Source organism: Heterodontus francisci, chromosome 8 (assembly GCF_036365525.1).
Source record: "Heterodontus francisci isolate sHetFra1 chromosome 8, sHetFra1.hap1, whole genome shotgun sequence".
Lineage (NCBI taxonomy): Eukaryota > Metazoa > Chordata > Chondrichthyes > Heterodontiformes > Heterodontidae > Heterodontus > Heterodontus francisci.
Genome location: NC_090378.1, coordinates 121,397,235 through 121,423,032, shown reverse-complemented (window position 1 = coordinate 121,423,032; position 25,798 = coordinate 121,397,235). Strand labels below are relative to the sequence as shown.

At 43.4% G+C, this 25,798-nt stretch overlaps 1 protein-coding gene across 1 annotated transcript in view; it reads right to left on the bottom strand.

The window, feature by feature from the left end:
* LOC137373257 (ral guanine nucleotide dissociation stimulator-like 1) overlaps positions 1-25,238 on the bottom strand; it is a 49,313-nt gene extending 24,075 nt beyond the window's left edge. Inside the window, exons 1-8 of the mRNA XM_068038107.1 lie at positions 25,168-25,238; positions 24,528-24,584; positions 17,388-17,581; positions 14,328-14,461; positions 10,746-10,961; positions 6,533-6,636; positions 3,501-3,573; positions 2,523-2,625 (exon numbers count right to left, since the gene is read on the bottom strand). Of these exons, the coding sequence (XP_067894208.1) occupies positions 2,523-2,625; positions 3,501-3,573; positions 6,533-6,636; positions 10,746-10,961; positions 14,328-14,461; positions 17,388-17,581; positions 24,528-24,584; positions 25,168-25,238 (952 nt within the window). The remainder of the gene's footprint in view (positions 1-2,522; positions 2,626-3,500; positions 3,574-6,532; positions 6,637-10,745; positions 10,962-14,327; positions 14,462-17,387; positions 17,582-24,527; positions 24,585-25,167) is intronic.
* Positions 25,239-25,798: the final 560 nt, after the last annotated feature.

Sequence of the window (25,798 nt, the reverse complement as noted above, 5' to 3'; positions counted from 1 at the left end):
AAAAGCTACATTTAAAATCAATAAGGAATTAGACAGAAAACCCATGCTTTGACTATTTTCTGACTGTAACAATGAGCAGTGTTGTGGCAATTTGGCACAAAGAGTTTTATAACTAACCAATATCAGGATTAATTGCAAGTGGAGGAATGAAATAGATAAAAATGAATGGACAATGAGCATGATGAGAGAGTTAGGAGAGATGACTGAAAACTTGGTTGCAAAGATGGGATTTCAGAAGGTTTTTGAAGCTGGAGAAAACTGGAGGCAGTCAGGAAATTAAGGAGTTCCAAAGTTGGGCTGAAGCAACTGAATGCTCTGCAACCAATGGTGCAGTGAAGAGAGGGGGTGTATGTAAAAGAAAATAGAGATGGGTGAAGGATTGGGAGTGGAAGTAGGAAGTTTCAGGAAATAGGCAGAACAAGGCTGTAAAGATTTGAAAATTTGTATTTTAAGTTCAGTACATTGGGGATAGGGAGCCAATGAAGGTCAGTGGTGGGAATGACCGACTCGCAGGATTGTGTACCGGCTGGTGTGAACCATGTTTAAATTTATGGAGGCTGAATGACGGGAAGATGTAGGAAACATCTAGTCAAGGCATCAAAAACAGGTTTAAAGGTCCCAGGGAGATGGAGAGAAGTCGGCGTGGAGGCGTGTGATGATGTAAAAGCACAAGCAAGTGGTCTTGGTGATGGAGGGGATGTGACGTTTAGGTCTAGATGAAACAGTATATAGAGACTTTTCACAGTCCAGTTCAATCTAAGCAAGGAAGGAAGCTACAGCAGAAGCCAAAAACCATGGCTTCTCGGTATCATCGTGGTGATAAAGATGCCAGATACTATACCCTATGCAGAGGACTTGGTTGAGTGTGTTAGGTGCCTAATGTTTCCTAAAACACACAAGACACACTGAACACTTGCTACAACTGGCAGAGAAGCCATTATACGAATGGGAGACTTTCTTCATGTTCATAATGACTGTGTTGGCCATTCAGCCCAATCATTCTATTTAAAATCCTATTGAACATTTTATTCACTTTATTGATTTGAATTAATGTGTTTAAAAACGGGAAGTCTGGAGGAGGTAAAAAAAATTCCCCTCATGGAATTGAACAACAGCTTGGTGGTAGCAAGGTCGATTGGTGGGGCAGGGGGGTGGGGGAGTTGGCAGTGGGTTGGGTGGTGGTGGGTGTGAGGAAAGATTTAGGCGAATGGTTCCAGGGATGGGGGATTTCAGTTATGTGGATAGATTGGAGAAGCTGGGGTTGTTCTCTTTAGAGAAGGTTGAGAAGAGATTTGATAGAGGTGTCTAAAACCATGAGGGGTCAAAACAAAGTAGATAGAGTGAAATTTTTCTCATTGGGCAGAATGCTCGAGAACCAGAGGACACGGATTTAAGGTGAATGGCAAAAGAACCAAAGGTGACATGAGGAAATATTTTTTTTTTAAGGCAGTAAGTGGTTACGATCTGGAATGCAGCAGCTGAAATGGTGGTGGAGCAGGTTCAATCATGACTTTCTAAAGGAAATTGGATAAGAACCTGAAGAGAAAAAAATTGCAGGGTTACAGGAAAGGGTGGGGGAGTGGGACGAACTAAACTGCTCTTGTAGAACCGGCAAGGGCTCAATGGGTCAGATGGTCTCCTGTCCTGTAACTATTCTGTGATTCTGAGTAGGATGAGGAGAGAAGAATGGAGTTGTTGTAATTCCTAGAAGTCTAAAAAACATGTGCTCGAGGTGAAACATGTTTTTTTGGATAAAAACACAAATACAATTTAGCGAAACTGATTTGTTGTTGGACTGCCAAACACAGTAAGGCAAAAAAAGTTACTTCATCAACTCATTTTTTTGTATAACAGCAGCAGGCAAGCCTTTCAAACCTCTCAATTTGGTTGAACACATTTTGCTCTTTTTCAGACACCGAGGAGGGAATTTTATGTTCTCCCCCATGACGGCTTTGGAGACGGGGAGACCATGTAATCGGGTGGGGTGGTGGCCAGTGGGTCCCCGCTGCCTCCCCACCTCCGCCATAATTAAGTCCGGGATAGGAAGACCTGTGAACGGCCTTCCTGCCCCACCGCCAATTAATGCCCAATTAATGGCCTCATCCCACTGCCATCGCAATCAGCCAAGTGGCAGGCGGCCCTGGGGAGCACAGTAAGAAAAACCATGTGGGATGCTTTCCGGCTCCAGGGCGGAGGAGGGGGGCTTGAATTAGGGACCTGGCATCAGGTTGGGGGGCCTGTTGATAGCTACCCCCATGCCCTTTCTGCCAAACCCCATACACTGCCCTACCCCACACCCCCATACCACGAGACCCCTCCCGCCCTGACCTACCTGTGCTCTGGGTCCAGTGCTACTCCTAGGCCTCGGGTCAGTGCTCCACTGGCAGCAGCAACAGCCTCTGTGGTGGCGCTGCTCAGTTAAACAGCTGCTGGCCTGAGTGGCTGGCAGCTCTCAGAGGGCGGGACGTCCGTCACCAGGGTCCTTGACCCAGTGGAAGGCCCGCCTTTGTACAGTTAAGTACCTAATTGGCACTTGATTCGGCAGGCCTCCCTCAGAAGGAACGACATGGGGTTCTCACTCGCACTTTTGCTGGACGTCGAGATCCCCATTGCCCAGATTAAATGCTGGCCCAAGGGTCAGGTGTTACATGTCAATTTCAAAATGTGGTCAATGTGTTTTCCCAGTTCGGCCTTTTTTTTTAAAACTCTAACTTTGGTAAACTTAGTTGTCTTTCAGAGCTTTCAAAATATTCTGATAGTACCACCAAAAATCCATCAAATGTTTTTGCTATGCACACGAGAGAACAAGAGTTGTTCTGAAAGTGGTCTTAGTCCATATGGCATATTCAGTATTCTCTGGAACTTACTGAAGAAGATGCAAGATGCTCTAATTTGTGTCTGTTTTGGCACAAACTATTTGAAATTAGATAATCATAGCCTGAAGTATTCAACGAACAAAGCAATATTCTAAATATGTCCCAGTTCCCATGCAGTTACTTATCCTTATTATACAGAACAAACAGGAAAAGGAAGAAAAACAGGTGATCATTCAACTAATAATTACTTATGGGAACCAATTAAATGTGTAAGTGCCCCACCTTGCATTTAAAAGGCCCTCCCACTGCACAAAGCAAAAGGAAAAATCATTGGCACAAATCCCACTTTAAACTTTGTTGAAGAGTTCAAATTTTAAAGGTAGATTCTCTTTCTGTGTTTATTACTGAGTTTACATCATTGTCAACATACCCTTGTTAGAAGTATGTTTATTTAAATAGTTAATTATAATATCTACCTCCATTATATGTATCGAGACTGACAGAAGCTTTGAAGACTTGAGCCAAGCCAGACCACCGAGTACACAGTTTACATTTCGCCAGCTGCCTGATCGATTGACAACACCCATATGCAGTCAGCCACCAGTTTAACACATTGCAGGTATTATTTTTAAACACTGAACACCCGATGAATATGGATAAACTGGACCAAGTGCAACATCTTACCTCTTCACCCAGATGATAATCAATTCGATGGCAGCATTGTTCCTCAAGCTCCTCGAACAATCCCATGCTGCTCCTAATCAAGAGAATGAGACAAATTAATCATGAGAGAATAGAGGCAGATTAATCAATGGCTGTCAAAGACTCAGACATGTAGCAGCAAACATAGAAACATAGAAAATAGGAGCAGGAGTAGGCCATTCGGCCCTTCGAGCCTGCTCCACCATTCATTATGATCATGGCTGATCATCCAACTCAGTAACCTGTTTCTGCTTTCGCCCCATAACCTTTGATCCCTTTCGCCCCAAGAGCTATATCTAACTCCTTCTTGAAGACATACAATGTTTTGGCCTCAACTGCTTTCTGTGATAATGAATTTCATAGGTTCACCACTCTTTGGGTGAAGAAATTTCTCCTCATCTCAGTCCTGAATGGTTTACCCTGTATCCTTAGACTATGACCCCTGGTTCTGGACTCCCCCACCATTGGGAACATCCTTCCTGCATCTACACTGTCAAGTCCTGTTAGAATTTTATAGGTTTCTCTGAGATTCCCACCTCACTCTTCTGAACTCCAGCGAATATAATCCTAACCAACTCAATCTCTCCCCATACGTCAGTCCCGCCATCCCAGGAATCAGTCTGGTAAACCTTTGCTGCACTCCCTCTATAGCAAGAACATCCTTCCTCAGATAAGGAGACCAAAACTGTACACAATATTCCAGGTGTGGCACCACCAAGGTCCTGTATAATTGCAGCAAGACATCCCTGCTCCTGTACTCGAATCCTCTCACTATGAAGGCCAACATACCACTTGCCTTTTTTACCGCCTGTTGGACCTGCATGCTAATCTTCAGCGACTGGTGTACGAGAACACCCAGGTCTCGTTGTATATTTCCCTCTCTCAGTTTATAGCCGTTCAGATAATAATCTGCCTTCCTGTTTTTGCTACCAAAGTGGATAACCTCACATTTATCCACATTATACTGCATCTGCCTTGCATTTACCCACTCACTCAACTTGTCTAAATCACCCTGAAGCCTCTCTGCATCCTCCTCACTAGTTACCCTCCCTCCCAGTTTTGTGTCAGCTGCAAATTTGGAGATATTACATTTAGTTCCCTCATCTAAATCATGAATATATATTCTGAATAGATGGGGTCCTCGCATCGATTCCCGTGGTACCACACTAGTCATTGCCTACCATTCGGAAAAAGACCCATTGTTCCGTACTCTTTGTTTCCTGTCTGCCAACCAATTTTCTATCCCTCACAATCCCATGCGCTTTAATTTTACATGCTAATCTCTTATGTGAGATTTTGTCGAAAGCCTTCTGAAAGTCCAAACAAAACACATCCACTGGCTCCCCCTCATCAATTCTACTCGTTTTATCCTCGAAGAATTCTAGTAGATTTGTCAAGCATGATTTCCCTTTCGTAAATCCATGCTGACTCTGTCCGATTCTACCACTGTTCTCCAAGTGCTCTGCTATAAAATCTTTGATAATGGACTCTAGAATTTTCCCCACTACCAACGTCAGGCTGACTGGTCAATAATTCCCTGCTTTCTTTCTATCTCCCTTTTAAATAGTGGGGTTACATTAGCTATCCTCCAATCTGTAGGAACTGTTCCAGAGTCGATAGAATCTTGGAAGATGACCACCAATGCATCCACTATTTCTGGGGCCACTTCCTTAAGTACTCTGGGATGCAGACCATCAGGCCCTGGGGGTTTATCGGCCTTCAATCCCATCAATTTCCCCAACACCATTTCTCTACTAATACTGATTTCCTGCAGTTCTTCTCTCTCACTAAACCCTGTGTTCCCTAACATTTCTGGTATGATATTTGTGAAGACAGAACCAAAGTATGCATTTAGTTGGTCAGCCATTTCTTTGTTTCCCATAATAAATCCCCCTGTTTCTGACCGTAAGGGACCTTTATTTGTCTTCACTAATCTTTTTCTCTTCACATACCTAGAGAAACTTTTACAGTCGGTTTTTATGTTCCCTGCAAGCTTGCTCTCGTACTCTATTTTCCCCTTCTTAATCAGAGATAATGGGGGGTTGAAAAGGGTTTAAGTATTTCTCAGAACTAAATGCAATGCAGGGCATTAGCTAGCTTTTTGTAAATCTCCTGGCAGAACTTTCAAGAAACCTAAAAATTCAGACAGGATCAAATTGTCTGAGGCAACGTGCTTTAAAGGATTTAGTGCACTTCCTCAGGAGATAAAAGATTGTGTCAAACCACCATCGTACATCACTGGACACTAAAGGCCTACTCAGGTCAGGAAAAAGAACCCGACCTGAACCCGACCGAACCACAGCCGACCCGAGCCCGACCCGACCCAAGCCTGACCTCAACTCGACCCCCCCCGAGCCCAACCTGACCATCCCTTTACTTAATTCAGGAAGCTGCAGTGCATACGTGATGATGTCATGGTGACGTCACTCGCTCACTGCGCAGACTCAGTTTCGTCCCGATCTCCCAGCTGAGGTAAGTTTTTTAATTTCAATACTTACCTGCAGAGCACTTACCGTGTGTGTCTGACCCGACCCGACCCGAGCCGAGCCCGACCTGGACTCGGCCTGGCTCCACCCGACCCGAGCCTGAAAGCCGGACCTGGAAGAGGAGCCCGACCCGACCCGAAACCGACACATGTCGTCGGGTCCTGTTGGGTTCAGGTCAGGTAGCAGCCCTTTACTGGACACAACATATCCACAGAGGGAGTATTTTATGGCCAGTTACATCTAACAGCAGATCAATTTTGGAACACAGTACTTTAAAGTTTAAGTTGCTGAACAGTTTTATTATTCGACTGAAGAAAACTGCTCAGTAACTCACATTCTCGAGCAAAAGGAAGACAGACTTCTGGCAATGAGCCAGTTGTTAGAGGTGCACCATAGTGTCTCTGGTAGCCCTGCCAACACATCTAGAATCTGAAGCTCACTGTGCAAGGAAGCTCAGGGTAGAATCTGCAACTCATCATCACATTTTTATGACAAACATTACATGGCTACTTTGGAAAAGGAACTTACTTTGACACAGCAGCCCAAGTCTTCCTCAATTTATAAATTGGGCTGGACTGCAGGGCTGCAACAATGGCCCGGAGTGAGGAGTAATTGTTAATTGTTCTGGATTTCTAGAAGGACAACAAGAGAGTTCTTTGTAAATATCAGTGCCTGCTAGTTTCCTGATACCTCAGACCTTTGAACTGTTCTACCAAAAAGGTCAGCTGTGAAAATAACAGCATTAAAATCAGATTCATGGAAAAAACATTTTCACACTTCTTGACAACTCACAGTTTGCTATTCACTTATTTTGATGCTATAACAAGCTTCTTCAGTTCATCATCTGTCAATTTTTGATGGGTGGTCTACAGCTATGGTGATTGACACCAAAGGAGGCTTCAGAATGAGCATGACCCAGACACAGACTCTTTTAGGGAGTGGTGGGGTGTTCTTTTTGTTCATTCATGAGATGTGGGCATCGCTGGCTTGGCCAGCATTTATTGCCCATCTCTGATTGCCCTTGAGAAGGTGGTGGTGAGCTGCCTTCTTGAACTGCTGCAGTCCATGTGGGGTAGGCACACCCACAGTGCTGTTAAGAAGGGAGTTCCAGGATTTTGACCCAGCGACAGTGAAGGAATGACAGTATAATTCCAAGTCAGGATGGTGTGTGGATTAGAGGGGAACTTGCAGGTGGTGGTGTTCCCAAGCATCTGCTGTCCTTGTCCTTCTAGGTGGTAGAGGACGCGGGTTTGGAAGGTGCTGTCTAAGGAGTCTTGATGCGTTGCTGCAGTACACCCTGTAGATGGCACACGCTGCTGCCATTGTGCGTCGGTGGTTGAGGAAGTGAATGTTTGCGGATGGCGTGCCAATCAAGTGGGCTGCTTTGTCCTGGATGGTGTTGAGCTTCTTGAGTGTTGTTGGAACTGCACCCATCCAGGCAAGGGGAGAGTATTCCATCATACTCCTGATTTTTGCCTAGTAGATGGTGGACAGTCTTTGGGGAATCAGGAGATGAGTTATTCGCCGCAGGATTCCCAGTCTCTGACTTGTTCTTGCAGCCATGGTATTTACATGGCTACTCCAGTTCAGTTTTTAGCCAATGGTAACCCCTAGGATGTTGATAGTGGGGTTTCAGCAATCGTAATGCCATTGAATGTCAAGGGGAGATGGTTGGTTTCTCTCTTGTTGGAGATGGTCATTGTCTGGCACTTACGTGGCTCAAATGTGATTTGCCATTTATCAGCCCAAGCCTGGATATTGTCCAGGTCTTGCTGCATTTCTACACAGACAGCTTCAGTATCTGCGGAGTAACAAATGATGCTGAACATGGTGCAATCATCAGCAAACATCCCCACCTCTGACCTTATGATTGAAGGAAGGTCATTGATGAACTAGCTGTAGATGGTTGGGCCTCGGACACTACCCCGAGGGACTCCTGCAATGATGTTCTAAAGCTGAGATGATTGGCCTCCAACAACCACTACCATCTTCCTTTACGCTAAGTATGACTCCCTCCACCACCGACGCACAGTGGCAGCAGTGTGTACCATCTACAAGATGCACTGCAGCAATGCACCAAGGCTCCTTAGACAGTACCTTCCAAACCCGCGACCTCTACCAACTAGAAGGACAAGGGCAGCAAATACATGGGAACACCACCACTACCTGCAAGTTCCCCTCCAAGTCACACACCATCCTGACTTGGAACTATATCGCCATTTCTTCACTGTCGCTGGGTCAAAATCCTGGAACTCCCTTCCTAACAGCACTGTGGGTATACCTACCCCAAAGGGACAGCAGCGGTTCAAGAAGGCAGTTCACCACCACCTTCTCAAGGGCAATTAGGGATGGGCAATAAATGCTGGCCTGGCCAGTGATGCCCACATCCCATGAATTAATAAAAAAAAAGTGGAGAGTTTTCCCCCCGATTCCCATTGACTCCAGTTTTGCGAGGGCTCCTTGATGCCATACACGGTCAAATGCTGCCTTGATGTCAAGTGCAGTCATTCTCACCTCACCTCTTGAGGTCAGCTCTTTTGTCCAAGTTTGAACCAAGGCTGTAATGAGGTCAGAAACTGAGTTGCTCTGGCGGAACACAAACTGAGCGTCAGTGAGCAGATTATTGCTAAGCAAGCGCTGCTTGATAGCACTGTCAATGACACCTTCCATCACGTTACTGATGACTGTGAGTAGACTGATGGGGCAGTAATTGGCCGGGTTGAAACTGTCGTGCTTTTTGTGTATAGGACATACCTGAGCAATTTTCCACATTGCCGGGTAGATACCAGTGTTATAGCTGTACTGGAACAGCTTGGCTTGGGCGCACAGGTCTTCAGTACTATTGCCAGAATGTTGTCAGGGCTCATAGCCTTTGCAGTATCCAGTGCCTTCAGTCATTTCTTGATATCATGCGGAGTGAATTGAATTGGCTGAAGACTGGCATCTGTGATGCTGGGGACTTCAAGAGGAGGCCAAAATAGATCATCAACTCGGCACTTCTGGCTGAAGATTATTGCAAATGTGATTTGCCACTTATCAGCCCAAGCCTGGATACTGTCCAGGTCTTGCTGCATTTCTACACATTTCTACATTGATCAAGCAGCTGAAGGGCCTTATCTTTGCACTTGTGCTCGGCTCCCCCATTATTGAGGATAAGGATATTTGTGGAGCCTCCTCCTCCAGTAATTTGTTTAATTGTCCACCACCATTCACGACTGGATGTGGCAGGACTGCAGAGCTTAGATCTGATCCGTAGGTTATAGAATCGCTTAGCTCTGTCTATTGCATGCTGCTTACGAAGTTTGGCACACAAGTAGTTCTGGGTTCCAGCTTCACCAAGTTGATACCTCATTTTGAGGTATGCCTGGTGCTGCTCCTAGCATGCCCTCCTGCACTCCTCATTGAACCAGAGTTGGTCTCCTGGCTTGATGGTAGAGTGGAGGATATGCTGGGCCATGAGGTTACAGATTGTGGTTGAGTACAGTTCTGCTGTTACTGATGGCCCACAGTGCCTCATGGTTGCTCACTTTGGCATTGCTAGATCTGTTTAAAGTCTATCTAATTTAGCACAGTGGGAGTGCCACACAACACGATAGAGGGTATCCTCAACGCGAAGATGGGACTTCATCTCCACAAGGACTGTGCGGTGGTCACTTCTATCCTACTGTCATGGACAGATGCATCTGCAGCAGGCAGACTGGTAAGGACGAGGTCAAGTATGTTTTTCCCTCTTGTTGGTTCCCTCACCACCTGCCCCAGACCCAGTATCGCAACTTTGTCCTTTAGGGCTCGGCCAGCTTGGTCAGGAGTGGTGATATCAAGCCACTCTTGTTGATGGACATTGAAGCCCCTTATCCAAAATACATTCTGTGCCCTTGCCATCTTCAGTGGTTCTCCAAGTGCTGTTCAACCTGGAGGAGTACTGATTCATCAGCTGAGGAAGGGTGGTAGGTGGAAATCAGCAGGATGTTTCCTTGCCCATGTTTGACCTGATGCCATGAGACTCCAACGGCAATTCCCTCCCAACTGTATACCACTGTGCCGCCACCTCTGCTAGGTCTGTCCTGCCGGTGGAACAGGACATACACGGAGATGGTGATGGCGGTGTCTGGGACATCGTAATGTGGGGGGGAAGAGGGGAGGGGGAAGCCTTCCTGTTCATTGTATTTGGCTGATGAATAATAAATTGTAATGTCTAGTGTAAAGAGCTGATGGGCAGGACTGGCAGCACAAGATAACCATCTAAAGAAAAGCATCCAAAAATCAGAAAACCAAATGCACTTCTATTTGCTACGTTTGGACTAAAATAAAACTGTTGATACTGAGTTAGCTAATCTCAGCCAAGACAGCAGCGAGAATGTCCTCCATGCACTTGGCCCAATGGAGGCAGAGAGAAAAATAAGTCAGTCAAAATTCCCACTCTTTATCTCTTTCCAATCATACCTGTAGGAATGTGCGTATATTCAGGTATAGGGCAAAGACAAAGTTTAGCAGAATGGAAATAGTGCCAGGATTCACCATTCTACAGAAGCATTCAAACTCTTCTTCCTCATAAACCTCCCTTGCTCAGATCTTCCCTCTCCAACAATCTACTAATAGGCTTTCAAAACCTGAGCTTAACATCTAATCACCGATTCCTGAGCTGCTTGGTCTTGACTTATAGGCTCTCTTCCACCTTGGTGGCTTCCCTTACTGTAGCCTTTGGCCTTTCATATAGTCTCATCGATAAACAATGCAGTACCTCAGCAATAGTGATCCACTTCTCAAGCAACCTGGCTCTCTGGTCTGGCTTCAGATTTCGGTCTTTTAGGATGCTGCTGATCACACATTTAGTGATGTTATTAAATTGTGTGATTGTGGCCCGGATGGTTGTCGCCAGGTGCTGATTTTGTTTTTTGTGGCGCTGTGACCAGATGCAGCCCAGGCAGTGGTGGATCACTACTTTCTTGAACAGTTCCTGATCAAAAGTGAAAAAGACAAAGACTAAAGATGTTTCCAGTACCATGGACCACTTAAACACTGCAGTACTAACAAAAATTATCCATTTAAAGGTCAAATAGCCATGCTGCTTTGCAATAACATAATGTCATACTAGGCCCCCACCTGCCAGGAATAAGGTACATCAATATTGTCAAGAACATTGATTATAACTTGTTGGAGCAAGGAAATAACTTGTTAAACAGATCAGTCGTGGCTGAAAAAAAACATTCACATACTAACAGACATCGAAGGTGAGGAAGTGCATTCCAGGGCCTGCTAAGGAAGATGCAATCCACAAGGGCCAGGACTGGTTAGACCAGCTGGTCACGTGACTCTCTCGCTATTCCAGCTTGTTCTTTTGAACTGGCCACAGAGAGTTTGAAGGCAGAGTGTCTGTTTGTTCCTGGACTGAGAAGATCTCTCTCCTATCTGCTCCCATCTCTTTCTCACAAGCCTCTGAATCCACTGAAGACATATGAACCCCAAAAGAGAAAAGTCTCCGACAGCGAACAAGGTTTAAGAAGAATACTGGGCCTCAACGAAAAGCAAGATCTGCCGACAGTCAAGGACTCTGCAGTGAGCTCAAAGAACCATAACAACAACTCTTCAGATATTGCCTCAAACTTTTCCACTTTATTTTTCTTCTACTCTTTTCTGTCTCTATTTGCATGTGTGTATCATATATGCATGTTAGCATGGGTGTGTCATGTAGCCGTAGGCGTTAACTGAATTAGAGTTCATTTTTAAGTTTCAGAAATTTCAACTTTTCTTCTTTAAACCTGAGAAAGCCTGTTTGTGCTAGTTTCTTTGCCTTATAATTGGAAAGCAGTGAACAAGGATTCACCAAGGGGGAGCTAAAAAAAGTGTTTTTAAAATTAAACCCTGTTACGGTAAGACCAGGTGAAGGCTGAGAGTGACCCCGAGACATTTCTCACTGGGTCATAATAATAGTTAAAGCTAAAAGACATGGTTTAACAGCGACCAAGTTTATGATGACCACATAGATATAGAAGGAGATATTTGCCTTGGCTGGTGGCACAAAATGTGCACTATTGGATTGGCTGCCCGCTAATATTGGGTGCTATGTATCACGGGTGGCCGATCCAATACCACACCTTTTGTGCCACCATTCGAGACAAATCTCTGCCCACAATGTGCATAAAGGGAAATCAAAGATTATTTTTGACCAGATTATCTACTCTTCACAAACCACAAATGCACAAATTAAAATGTTTGGTAGTACAAACTACAATCACTTTATTAACAGATGCAAAAGAACACCTCATCCTTCATACACTTGGTAGACATGCTCTTCAAATGAAAACCAAGATCACTGTCTGAACAGAAGCTTTGGGAAAGGCCAAAAATAAGGCAAGAGGGAACTTCAGTGGCTCCACCTTCAACATAGGAGACCCTCTCAAATAGATTCAAAAACACATAATCAGAAAAAATGGATGATGGGTCCAAAAAAAACAATTTTAGGATGGGTGACTAAAAGCTTGGTCGAAGAGGCAGGTTTTAAGGAGGGTCATAAAGGGGCAGAGGGAGGCAAAGAGGCAAAAAAGGTTTAGAGAGGAAACTTGAGCATGGGACATCAGTGTAAAGGCCAGAGTTAGAGAAATGGTGAGGGGTTGAAAGAGCTCAGATGGATAGGAAGGGACAAACTGAAAGAAATTAAACACAAAGATGAGAAATTTAAACACTAGGCATTGGGAGACAGGGGCTAGTGTTGGTCAATGAGGACAGGGATGATAGGGGAATGAGACCTTGTGCAGGATAGGATACAGACAGCAGAAATTTGGATTCTTGGGAGGCTGGACAGGAGAGCTTTGTAACAGTTGAATACGAAGATGACAAAGGCATGGATGATGGTCTTAGTGGAAGATGGGCTGAAGTATGAATGAAGGGAGGCAATGTTAGAGGTGGAAGTAAATTCTCTTTTTGATGGGTTTGAATGGGACACTTAGAATGTGGACAGTTTGGTTCCGCCAGGCGGCAGTTTCAGGTGGATATTGAAGAAAGGCAATGCCTTCAATCTTCCCCATGTTCAATGGCAGGAAATTTCCAGTTCATGCACAACTGAATAATAAACTACCAGTCTAGCAGCACAATGGCAGTGGAGAGGTCAAGAGATATGGCAGGGAGGTAGAGTTAGCGTACATGTAGAAGCTAACCCTCATGTCTGCAGATGATATCACTATGGGGCAGCATGTAGATGAGGAAAGGAATTGGGTTAAGGGTGATAAACGTGCAGATACTTAGCTACCTGATCTGGGGGAGAGCTAACTTTGGTTAAAGGAACTCAATTTGTAGAATGCTTTTATTGAAAAAAAATTCCCCTCTTCCAAAATCCTCGAAATCTGAAAAGACTTGCATAAAGTAAGAGTTTCAGTTACACTATATTTCTAACTTAGATTATAAAAAGTTTTGTTGAAAAGTATTTCTAAAAAAATGTTCTTTGAGAAGCAGATCATGGGTGATAACTTTAACAACCTGCCCATAGGAAACTGCTGGGATGGGGTGAAAGGTTGGTTTTGCAACCTGCTCAGTTGTACTGTCCATTGAAATCTGTCAGATCAACCTCATCACAATCATATCCCATTCAAACTGATTGGTTGCATTTCGACATGTTTAACATGTTCTTTGGGCCTCCTTATCTCGAGAGACAATGGATACGCGCCTGGAGGTGGTCAGTGGTTTGTGAAGCAGCGCCTGGAGTGGCTATAAAGGCCAATTCTGGAGTGACAGGCTCTTCCACAGGTGCTGCAGAGAAATTTGTTTGTTGGGGCTGTTGCACAGTTGGCTCTCCCCTTGCGCCTCTGTCTTTTTTTTTTAACATGTTATATCATTGTAATGATACGTTTGCCAAGCTTTTTCACACAAGCTGGAATCAGGTTTTATCTGCAAATTTAAAAAAAAATGCACTGGCCTGCTCATATTTGTTACAATTTTTATCTCAACTCTGAACATTGTCCCTTTAATCGTGAACTATTACTTATCCATCGTGCAGAAGCCCAGTATTGCATGTTGCAATAAGGGGTTTTCAGTCTTCTCCCAAGCTACTTATTTCACATGACATTCATATTCAGAAAAACGAAGAAGGCTGTTGAAGTTTTCACTGACAGACATTCCAATCTTCATACTGAAGTCACATGTCAAACATGTTTTGAAGTCTTAGAACGCTGCATTGTGAAGTGAACTCTGAGTTATCGAGACTAATGGAGCACTAATAGTACTAATGATGTGAAGAGAGATCAGAATGCTTACTGCAGACTGAAACATCACAGTTAGAGTAATTGAGTAACTGGACCGACAAAATGGTCTCAAATTCTTCTTTACTCACAGCATCCATATATGTCAGTTGTTCTGCAACTAGGCCTGATGGGAAGGAGAAGATATCCTGTTTATCTTCAACTTCCTCGACCTTTGCATCGCCCTCCTCACCCCGGTTGAACATGATCTTTCCATGGTAACTATCTGTGCAAATTGAAAAAAGAACATTTATTTTGTGCCCAAAGTTCACAGCACTTAACTAAAACATCTAACAAAAGAATTGGCTCAAACTTGCGTGATTGGAAATTGTTCACTGCTTTAAAAATGTTCTTACTTCTGTATTTTTTAATCTAGATTTGGTAAAATTAGTATTGTACAATATTTCAGTCAAAGCCTCTTAATGAGAACACTGAAGTGGCAAGAAAACAATTTTGTTTATTGATGCGTCCCCATTCAGCAGACACAATGGACGGGGAAGTAATCTCTGCCTGATCAAATCTTCCAACTGATTTAACAGTTCTTGTTTCAAAAATAACCTTGCAATACAGTAAGTCACAGAGTATAACAATAATACCATTGACAGCAACAGCTGAAGAGGAAATTACCCAGAAAGTTACAAGAGAAGGCAGGGGAATGGAACTGAGGGAATTGCTTTTTCAGAGAGCCAGTGCAGACACGATGGGCTGAATGGTCTCCTTTAGCACTGTAACAATTCTGTGAATCAGACGATAATGCAACCTCAAGCGGAAGATGAACTCCGCAGGATTTGCTCTTGTGTATTAAATAATGGTAATCCCTTGAATTGAGGTTGGGGTTTGGAGAAGGAGAGGTAAACTTTTCTTGGGTCCCTTCCAGAAGTGCAGTGATGTGTTGGAAGGGCCTCTGCGATACTTGGACAGATTTAGACTTTACAAAAAGTTGAAATTTGAGTGGAAAATAAGAATTTGGCACAAAAGACAAAAAGGAACCTCTTCCAATCAACATCAGCACAGCACTCACTCCATGATTTATTTCTAATCAAATTAACTGAAATATGAATTCTGAAGTAATTTCAAAAATCCAAAAGGAAACCCAACTGAACTTCAAAACCATTGGAGAGAGTCTGCATGAACTCATGGGTGTCGTGAATTAGTTTACTTCAGATTACTGTTCAAAATGAAAAGTTTGACACAACATGCCCAAATGAACTCTTGGCTGCATCACTATCCCATTCAGAACTGATTCTTTCATTTGTGCAGACATATTATTCGGAGTGCTTCCATTTTTTTGTTAAATTTTGACGATTTGTGTTTTAAAACTGAAAAGGAGTCCATGTATGGTTTTTTTAAAACAAGGGTCACTGAGAGGTCTGGATTATAAAAAGTTACTGGAATTATCTTCAAATAATTACCCAGCAGGGGTTGTTTTTGACTTGGAGAAAGACATTCACAAAGGAGGAACAGCTCAAGATTGATAGGGGTCAGGAAGCTTGATTCTTGTGACATTGGTTTTGCTTTCACTTTGGACTGTGAGTTGGGATGTGGACAATGGTTTGAAAAGGCAGTTGGAGTAAAGGAACTTGCCAAGGAAGCAACACCCAGTTCACTCTGTTCCAGCTCTTTGAAAAAGCATGCCAGTTTTCCATCTCTTGAGAAGCTGAGAAGCAAGTGTAAGAAACCTCCTGAAACCTGTGACTGCAGTTTCCCTGGAAAGCCTGCCCATACTAATCTTCAACGCTGCCTGACAAGAACTGTTTTAGGAAGATCCCAGTGACAGCTGTTTACCCATATTTGGGACGCCAAACCAGAAAAGGACTTCTGACAACTTTTCATATCTTCCCTGTTTTTCTTCAAGGGTTAGCAAGTCGATTGGCCAACGCATTCTTTTTTGTTCTTTTGGACAAGAGGTGTGTGTGTGTGTGTGTGTGTGTGTGTGTGTGTGTGTGTGTGTGTGTGTGTGTGTGTGTGTGTGTGTGTGTGTGTGTGTGTGTGTGTGTGTGTGTGTGTGTGTGCGAGATAGAAGGAGGTGGGTGGGTGGCACTAATAAAAAAAGCGAGCATTTATATTTTGATCTGTGTGTTTATGCTTTGATTCATGACTAATTAAGACTTGTTTTATAATAAACTAATCATTTTGTTGTTTATTAAAGAAACCTGGTTGCTGTGTTTTATTCTGCGATAAAAATGGAGTCTATGATTGACCGTATCGGAAAGTGGGAAAAAATGTAAATATATGTTGTGACCTGTGGAGAAGGGGAACTAGAATAAACAGTGCACTCCTCCCACCTCGGCCGTTACAATATTCAATTGGTAATTCTGCAACACTGGGATGTTTTTACTATAATTAGTACAGATGGCTAAAATGGTGCTGATGCAGCCACATGTTTGGCACCTCGGTGATTTCCATTTGACAACACTGATCTAAAAGATCATTGGTGAATTTAGTGGCAAAATGTCATTATACCAATTTAATTAATTTCATCAAAATCCATTGCATAATTAAATTATCTTATCTTTCATAGTGACTCAAATACTCAATACCTTTGATTGCCATTAAGCCATGGAATTAACAATTTAACTGGCAGCAATTCAAGCTATTTATAAAGATGCTTCACTTTGAAACACAGAAATTACAACACAGAAGGCAGTCAGTTGGCCAAAGTTGCCTGTGCTGGTCCTTAACTCTCAACTGGATCCATCAACTGCAATTTCATTTTCCTGTCCTGCTCCCCAGATCCTGTTATATTGTTCAAATGATTATCCAATTCCCTCTTAAATGATGTTATTTGAGGTAAAGCATTCCACACTATAATAACTGGTCATTTAAAAAACTCTTCTAACTGGTTCCTTTGTCCTGCAACAATACTTTAAATGTTACATCAAAAGCTGACTGGTGAGATTTGCAATACAGCAAAAAAACAGATTCTCTTTTGAAGGAATGGAATTTGGAGTAAGAGTGTTTCTGGCTCTTATGTTACTCTACCTGCATGGTGTAATATAACTTCTCAGTGATGAATTGAAAATAAGCTCCAGAATAGCAATTGCAGCCATCATCAAAAAAGGGGAACATATCTCCCCCAGTCCCACCCTCCACCTCCATAGCTTTTAAAATTGAAACAACTTTTTTCATTGCTACACAAAGATTAATCTTACTGTCCAGCTCCTGTGCTGCCAAATCTTGCTGCTGAAATTGTTCGTGGAGTTGGTGGGCACTTTTCTCCAGGTCCGAGCCTGGCATTGTCTGCCTCAGGTGTTCAAGAAGCTTCTGCAGGCACGTGTAATTTGGCACCTCGCAGAAGTCTTCAGAGCACAGATCCAGCCAGGCTTGCAGAACTGAGGTGATTGCACTAGAAATATACATGCAAGATAGAGTCAGTAACTGTTTTTCAGGGGAAGCAAAAATGTTTAGAAATAAAATTCTAATTGGCAATTTGGAAACTTCTAATACTGTAATTTTAAACTCAATAAATTAAGGCTGTTTCTTTTTAATTTATTCTTGGGATAAGGGTGTCACTAGCAAGGCCAGTATTTATTGCCCATTCCTAGTTGCCCTGAGAAGGTGGTGCTGAGCTACTTTCTTGAACTGCAGCAGTTCATGTGGTGAAGATACTCCCACAGTGCCATCAGGTAGGGAGCTCCAGAAGTTTGACCCAATGACGCTGAAGGAACGGCAATATAAATCCAAGTCAGGATGAAGTTTGACTTGGAAAGGGACTTGGAGGTAATGGTGTTCCCAAGTTTTCATCTTTGGAGGTTACATATATGAGCCTTGGGGCTCATATAAAATTATTTTGCATGCATTTGAAGATACTTATAGAAACAGGTCTTGGGGTTCGGATTTGGCTTTCTCCAACAGTAAGGCAGAAGTGGGTTACAAAAAGATCTTTATAAACCTTCAACAATATTCAAACAGGACAAACCAAGCAAATAAAAAATATAAGTATAAAAATAACTTGGTTGCTTGGGCTCTGAGGGTTAGATCACCAAGACTTGGACACCCCTATAATAGAGGACAGTCAGGTCGAGTTTTTTTTTTATTAGAACATTACAGCGCAGTACAGGCCCTTCGGCCCTTGATGTTGCGCCGACCTGTGAAACCATCTGACCTACACTATTCCATTTTCATCCATATGTCTATCCAATGACCACTTAAATGCCCTTAAAGTTGGCGAATCTACTACTGCTGCAGGCAGGGCGTTCCACGCCCCTACTACTCTCTGAGTAAAGAAACTACCTCTCACATCTGTCCTATATCTATCACCCCTCAACTTGAAGCTATGTCCCCTCGTGTTTGCCATCACCATCCGAGGAAAAAGGCTCTCACTATCCACCCTGTCCAACCCTCTGATTATCTTATATGTCTCTATTAAGTCACCTCTCCTCCTCCTTCTCTCCAACGAAAACAACCTCAAGTCCCTCAGCCTTTCCTCGTAAGACCTTCCCTCCATACCAGGCAACATCCTAGTAAATCTCCTTTGCACCCTTTCCATAGCTTCCACATCCTTCCTATAATGCGGTGACCAGAACTGCACGCAATACTCCAGGTGCGATCTCACCAGAGTTTTGTACAGCTGCAGCATGACCTCATGGCTCCGAAACTCGACCCCCCTACTAATAAAAGCTAACACACCATATGCCTTCTTAACAGCCCTATTAACCTGGTTAGCAACCTTCAGGGATTTATGCACCTGGACACCAAGATCTCTCTGTTCATCTACACTACCAAGAATCTTCCCATTAGCCCAGTACTCTGCATTCCTGTTACTCCTTCCAAAGTGAATCACCTCACACTTTTCCGCATTAAACTCCAATTGCCATCTCTCAGCCCAGCTCTGCAGCCTATCTATGTCCCTCTGTACCCTACAACATCCTTCGGCACTATCCACAACTCCACCGACCTTAGTGTCATCTGCAAATTTACTAACCCACCCTTCTACACCCTCTTCCAGGTCATTTATAAAAACGACAAACAGCAGTGGCCCCAAAACAGATCCTTGCGGTACACCACTAGTAACTAAACTCCAGGATGAACATTTGCCATCAACCACCACCCTCTGTCTTCTTTCAGCTAGCCAATTTCTGATCCAAAGCTCTAAATCACCTTCAACCCCATACTTCCGTATTTTCTTCAATAGCCTACCGTGGGGAACCTTATCAAACGCCTTACTGAAATCCATATACACCACATCCACTGCTTTACCCTCATCCACCTGTTTGGTCACCTTCTCGTAAAACTCAACAAGGTTTGTGAGGCACGACCTACCCGTCACAAAACCGTGCTGACTATCTCTAATGAACTTATTCTTTTCAAGATGATTATAAATCCTGTCTCTTATAACCTTTTCCAACATTTTACCCACAACCGAAGTAAGGCTCACAGGTCTATAATTACCAGGGCTGTCTCTACTCCCCTTCTTGAACAAGGGGACAACATTTGCTATCCTCCAGTCTTCCGGCACTATTCCTGTCGACAATGACGACATAAAGATCAAGGACAAAGGCTCTGCAATCTCCTCCCTAGCTTCCCAGAGAATCCTAGGATAAATCCCATCTGGCCCAGGGGATTTATCTATTTTCACACTTTCCAAAATTGCTAACACCTCCTCCTTGTGAACCTCAATCCCATCTAGCCTCGTAGCCTGAATCTCAGTATTCTCAACAACATTTTCTTTCTCTACTGTAAATACTGACGCAAAATATTCATTTAACACTTCCCCTATCTCCTCTGATTCCACACACAACTTCCCACTACTATCCTTGATTGGCCCTAATCTAACTCTAGTCATTCTTTTATTCCTGATATACCTATAGAAAGCCTTAGGGTTTTCCCTGATCCGATCCACCAATGACTTCTCGTGTCCTCTCCTTGCTCTTCTTAGCTCTCCCTTTAGATCCTTCCTGGCTAGCTTGTAGCTCTCAAGCGCCCCAACTGAGCCTTCACGTCTCATCCTAACATAAGCCTTCTTCTTCCTGTTGACAAGCGCTTCAACTTCTTTAGTAAACCACGGCTCCCTCGCACGACAACTTCCTCCCTGCCTGACAGGTACATACTTATCAAGGACACGCAGTAGCTGCTCCTTGAATAAGCTCCACATTTCGATTGTTCCCATCCCCTGCAGTTTCCTTCCCCATCCTACGCATCCTAAATCTTGCCTAATCGCATCATAATTTCCTTTCCCCCAGTTATAATTCTTGCCCTGCGGTATATACCTGTCCCTGCCCATCGCTAAGGTAAACCTAACCGAATTGTGATCACTATCACCAAAGTGCTCACCTACATCTAAATCTAACACCTGGCCGGGTTCATTTCCCAGTACCAAATCCAATGTGGCATCGCCCCTGGTTGGCCTGTCTACATACTGTGTCAGAAAACCCTCCTGCACACACTGGACAAAAACTGACCCATCTAAAGTACTCGAACTATAGTATTTCCAGTCGATATTTGGAAAGTTAAAGTCCCCCATAACAACTACCCTGTTACTCTCGCCCCTGTCGAGAATCATCTTCGCTATCCTTTCCTCTACATCTCTGGAACTATTCGGAGGTCTATAAAAGACTCCCAACAGGGTAACCTCACCTCTCCTGTTTCTAACCTCGGCCTATACTACCTCAGTAGACGAGTCCTCAAACGTCCTTTCTGTCGCTGTAATACTCTCCTTGATTAACAATGCCACACCCCCCCCTCTTTTACCATCTTCTCTGTTCTTACTGAAACATCTAAATCCCGGAATCTGCAACATCCATTCCTGCCCCTGCTTACCCATGTCTCCGAAATGGCCACTACATCGAGATCCCAGGTACCAACCCATGCTGCAAGCTCACCCACCTTATTCCGGATGCTCCTGGCGTTGAAATAGACACACTTTAAACCAGGTTCTTGCTTGCCAGTGCCCTCTTGCGTCCTTGTAACCATATCCCTGACCTCACTACTCTCAACATCCTGTACACAGGCACTACAATTTAGGTTCCCATTCCCCTGCTGAATTAGTTTAAACCCCCCCGAAGAGCACTAGCAAACCTCCCCCCCAGGATATTGGTACCCCTCTGGTTCAGGTGAAGACCATCCTGTTTGTAGAGGTCCCACCTACCCCAGAAAAAGCCCCAATTATCCAGGAAACCAAAACCCTCCCTCCTGCACCATCCCTGCAGCCACGTGTTCAACTCCTCTCTCTCCCTATTCCTCCCTATTAGATATAAGGATATCTAATGAGATGCTCCAATATGGTCAGCTTGCCACTCACTTTCAGCTCCTTGTTTAGTACTGGTGACCATATAGCATTACTTACCAGGCAGTTTAATTGGTCTTGTCATAAAAAATGAGCAGAAGAGGAGATCAGTTGTACAGCGAAGGCATGACAACACTGAAATAGCACCTTTAACATAATATAACATCCCACAGGAGGTTAATCACACAAAACCCGATACCAAGCCAAAGGAGGACATATTAGGATAGGTGACCAAAAGCCTGGCCAGTGAATGATTTGTCATGAGCTTCTTAAAGGAGAGAGGTGGAGATGTTTGCAGGGGACGGGATTTATGCAACTTATGGCCTAATCAGCTGAAAACCATACCAATGGTGGGGAAAAGGAAGTGAGAAATATACAACAGGCCAGAGTTGGTGGAAAATATAGATTTCCAAGAGAGATTTGGAGCTTCAGGGGATTACAGAGATGGGGAGGGGTGAGGCCGTGGAGGGATTTTAACATAAAAGTGAGAATTATCAATAAAAAATCAAACTGAGGCATTGGTGGACCAGGAGACAATGTAGGTCAGTGAACACAGGAGTGATGGGACTTGATGCAAACTAGGATATGGACAGAGTTCTAAATGACATGAAGTTTACGGATGGGGTATGTGACAGGCACTTCATATTTTGCCAAGAATGAGCTCCAAAAGCAAACTATTCTTCACGCAATTAGCAAACAATTTACTTGCAACAATTGAGACTTAGTGAGACTGACAGTGCTGTTCCAGTAACACATAGTTTCACTTCTACAGACTCTTGCCACTACTGGGTACAGATGAAATTGTATTTTAAAAGTTGCATATATAACATATCTATTCTAATTACACAGCAATTCCATATTCTGTGGACCATCATACAGGCACATGGGCTCTACTGAGACTAACTGATTCCATTCCTATTAAACTAGCAGGCAGAGGATGTTGTGGGGTGGGCGGGGGGTGCAGTAGTCTGCAGTCTCACATGCAGTAAAAGACTGGCACTGTTCAAAGAAAAAGATGCCTCATATTTGTCGAAATATTTTGCACTGCAGGAACTGTCTTCACATCATCTGAATTCAGTGCAACAGCATTGAAGTCAGATGGCACAGATTAAATTCAGGGATTAAAACTCTTTTACATCAGTTCCAAAACCTTGATGGTCCACATTTTTAAGGTTGCTGAATCATGTTGGCTATCAAAACATACAGATTATGAAATGAAGTACTATAATTCTTGCAAACATTGGTATGCACTTCAGTGAAGACAGCTGCATTACCAAAAGCTTGTTCAAAGACGTAGGTTTTAAAGAGTGTCTTAGAAAAGGAGAGAAGCTTAGAGTGGGAATTTCAGAACTTAGGGCCCAGAGAGCTGAAGGCATGGCTGCTAATGGAAGGATAAAGGAAACTGGAGATGCACAAGAGGGTAGAATTGGAGGAACACAGGAATTCCAGTATTGGACTTGAGGAGGCTGCAGAGATAGAAGGGCAAGGCCATGGAAATTTTAAAGTTTTTGGGCGGCGAGTTAACTTTGTTAAAGAAAACAGCATCTCTAGCTTAAAACACACTGGAAACATGACCCGAAGAAGAAGCCAGGGTTCATTTGTTATGTCAAGGAAGCCTCTCTATCTTAACCATTTTCATACTTCTTTAGGAGGACACATTACATAGACTTGAATAAACACTCAACCAGTAACCCTCCAGAAAAAGTTTAAAAAGAAAAATCAATTCAAAAGATCACCACTACGAGACGGTACCCTATGAACAACATCCCAGGTGACAATAAATTACTGAGTTAAAGAGGCTCTACCCTGCTGACTCACAATGTGTAGAATTTAATCTGTACTGTGCAGTCTAGAAAATTTGGCCCAAAGCACTCTTCTGTAGTCCCACTGGACTAAAGTCTCCATCTCCAATGCATACATACAAACATACGAATTAGTAGCTGGAGTATTCGGCCCCTTGAGCCTGCTCCACATTTGATAAGATCATGACTGATCAAGCTCATTATGGAGCACTGCTCATGCAACGTGCATCGCAGACACAACTTAACGTTTGATCGAGAACACCAATGTATCAAGCATTTCTCATAATGCACATCCTCCAATTATCACCAAAGCTGAATACATATTTGCAATTATGGGCTGTTTCTAGGAAAGATATTTGAATGCATTTTCTTTCCTTCCTCTCTATTAGCTCTGAGTTTAGCTAATGAGCTGTACAGACCAGAATAATCCTGGGTTTAATCCCAGGCCTCTACTCAGTTAACTGACCAGATCCAGGGCACTAAAATGATCACAGCAATCTTGGTGAAGAGCAAAAACTTAACCAGGGTTCCTGTTCATCTCTGATGATTTATGCAGAATTGCATGGATGTGATGCTGCCTGCTGTCGAATACCATTGAAAGCTTTTAACTATCACAATTTGAACATGAGTAACCATTACTTGGACAAAGTACTTGACTTCATGAATTCAGGAGCCAGATGGGCAAGTTAGATTATGGCACAATGCTAAACATTCAATGGCAACAGAATGGGAGTTCTGCCAAAGCCATGATACCAGGAACATGTCACACTCTAGATGTATGATTGCACTAAATGGCGATTTATTTTTTCAAACTTTCACAGGAAGTACGCAGGACACCGTAGTGAGAGCGGCTTGGCGGGAGCGGGTTGGGGGATGCAAAAAGCGAGGGGGCAGAAGGAGCGAAAGCCATTTCTTTTACTCTGGGTGTTTAGTCCAGAATTGTCAATCTGAGGTAATCAACTCAAGACCTTGATATTGAAGGGCAAGAAATTTTCTGTTGAAGAGTTTTGGATGTTTTGTGCTGATCCAATATTTTTTTAACTCTATGATCTTTCGGAATAATGTAAATATTAGAGAGGCAGTCAAGCAGCTTCTTTAATGTGATTGCTATGGTCTGGCAGGGTGTTCACTGTACTGCTATGGGATGCCTTCATGAGGAAGTTCCTACATAAAGTTACAGGAACTGCTGGCTCTCCAGCAATTTCCTTTCACATTACTGTATTCTGAATGAAGCATACTTCAGTCACACATCGGGCTGAACTTACTTTCTTGTTTCAGGAGACCTTTGTTCATCATTTTCCTCCCAGTCACACTCTCCATACCTGCAATTGGTCATAAAAGATAAATTAAGTCATTTTAAACAACTATTTGATCCATAATTGGCTGTCAAACATTAAAAAAACACTGAAGATACAGATTCAGTATTTCAAACCTTAATCAGCTAGTTTTGTTCAAACTTTTCACTTTAACTCTGATTTAGCATGTTACAACACTATCTTGAAATATCATTACCTTTGCACAGTTTTTACATGATTATGTGCCTACTCTGCCTGCACCTGTTTGCCCAATGATACACAAATCTTCATGAAAACATATTTATGGAAAGCCTTGTGGGGAGAGAGGAGTGGGGTGTAACATGGTTACATCATTTCCAAGTTTAGAATTATTGAATTGTACAGTATAGGATGAGGCCATTCAGCCGACTGTACTTGTACTCGGCTCTTTGATACAGCTTTTCCAATTAGTCTCACTCTTTCCCACACATCGACAATGTTTTCCTTTTCAACTATAGATCTGACATTGTTGGTGGCGAGGCCTTGAGGTGACTCCCCCCCTGCCCCCCGCCAATTGGCGATAGAACCTAAATTTAAATATTTTTGTACAATTAATGAATTAAATACTTACTTTCTCCCACCGTCCATTCCGGTGCCATATTGGAGCCGGCAGCTGTCACTCCCGTGCCATCGGATCTCCATCCGGTGATGTAAGGTGAGACACTGATGGGGAGGTGGGAGCAGGTACGTTACTCAGTGCGGGACGGGGATGGGGTGGGGGGAGTGGGGTAAAACTAATTTCATTGGTCTAGTGGTTGGCGGGAAGGGGTAAAGTTTAAAGTTGATGAACTTTGGAGGGGGGAAGGTCGGAGCACAAGGTAAGTGTTTTGTGAGGTGGGGGGAGAGGGCAGGTAATGAATTTTATGATTGTTTTTAATGCCGTTGCTGGAGGTGAAGTGCCCACACCCTCTACGTCATAGGGGGTGGATGGTCCACCCACTCCATATTAATGAGCCTCCACACGAAATATCATGGTCCGTCCCCAGCAATGACATCAGGTGCCACCGTGCAGGCGCCAATGCCATTTTTCAAGGGCCAAAAAGTCCTGACAGATCATTTACATTTTTAAAGGTGCCAGTGTGTGAAAAATAAAAATAAAAATTGCAATCTCACTTTGAATCCACTCTTCCACCCGCCAACGAGTACGCAATATATAAATTGCCCGATCTCCCCTAAACAAACTTTTATTCTGATACCAAACT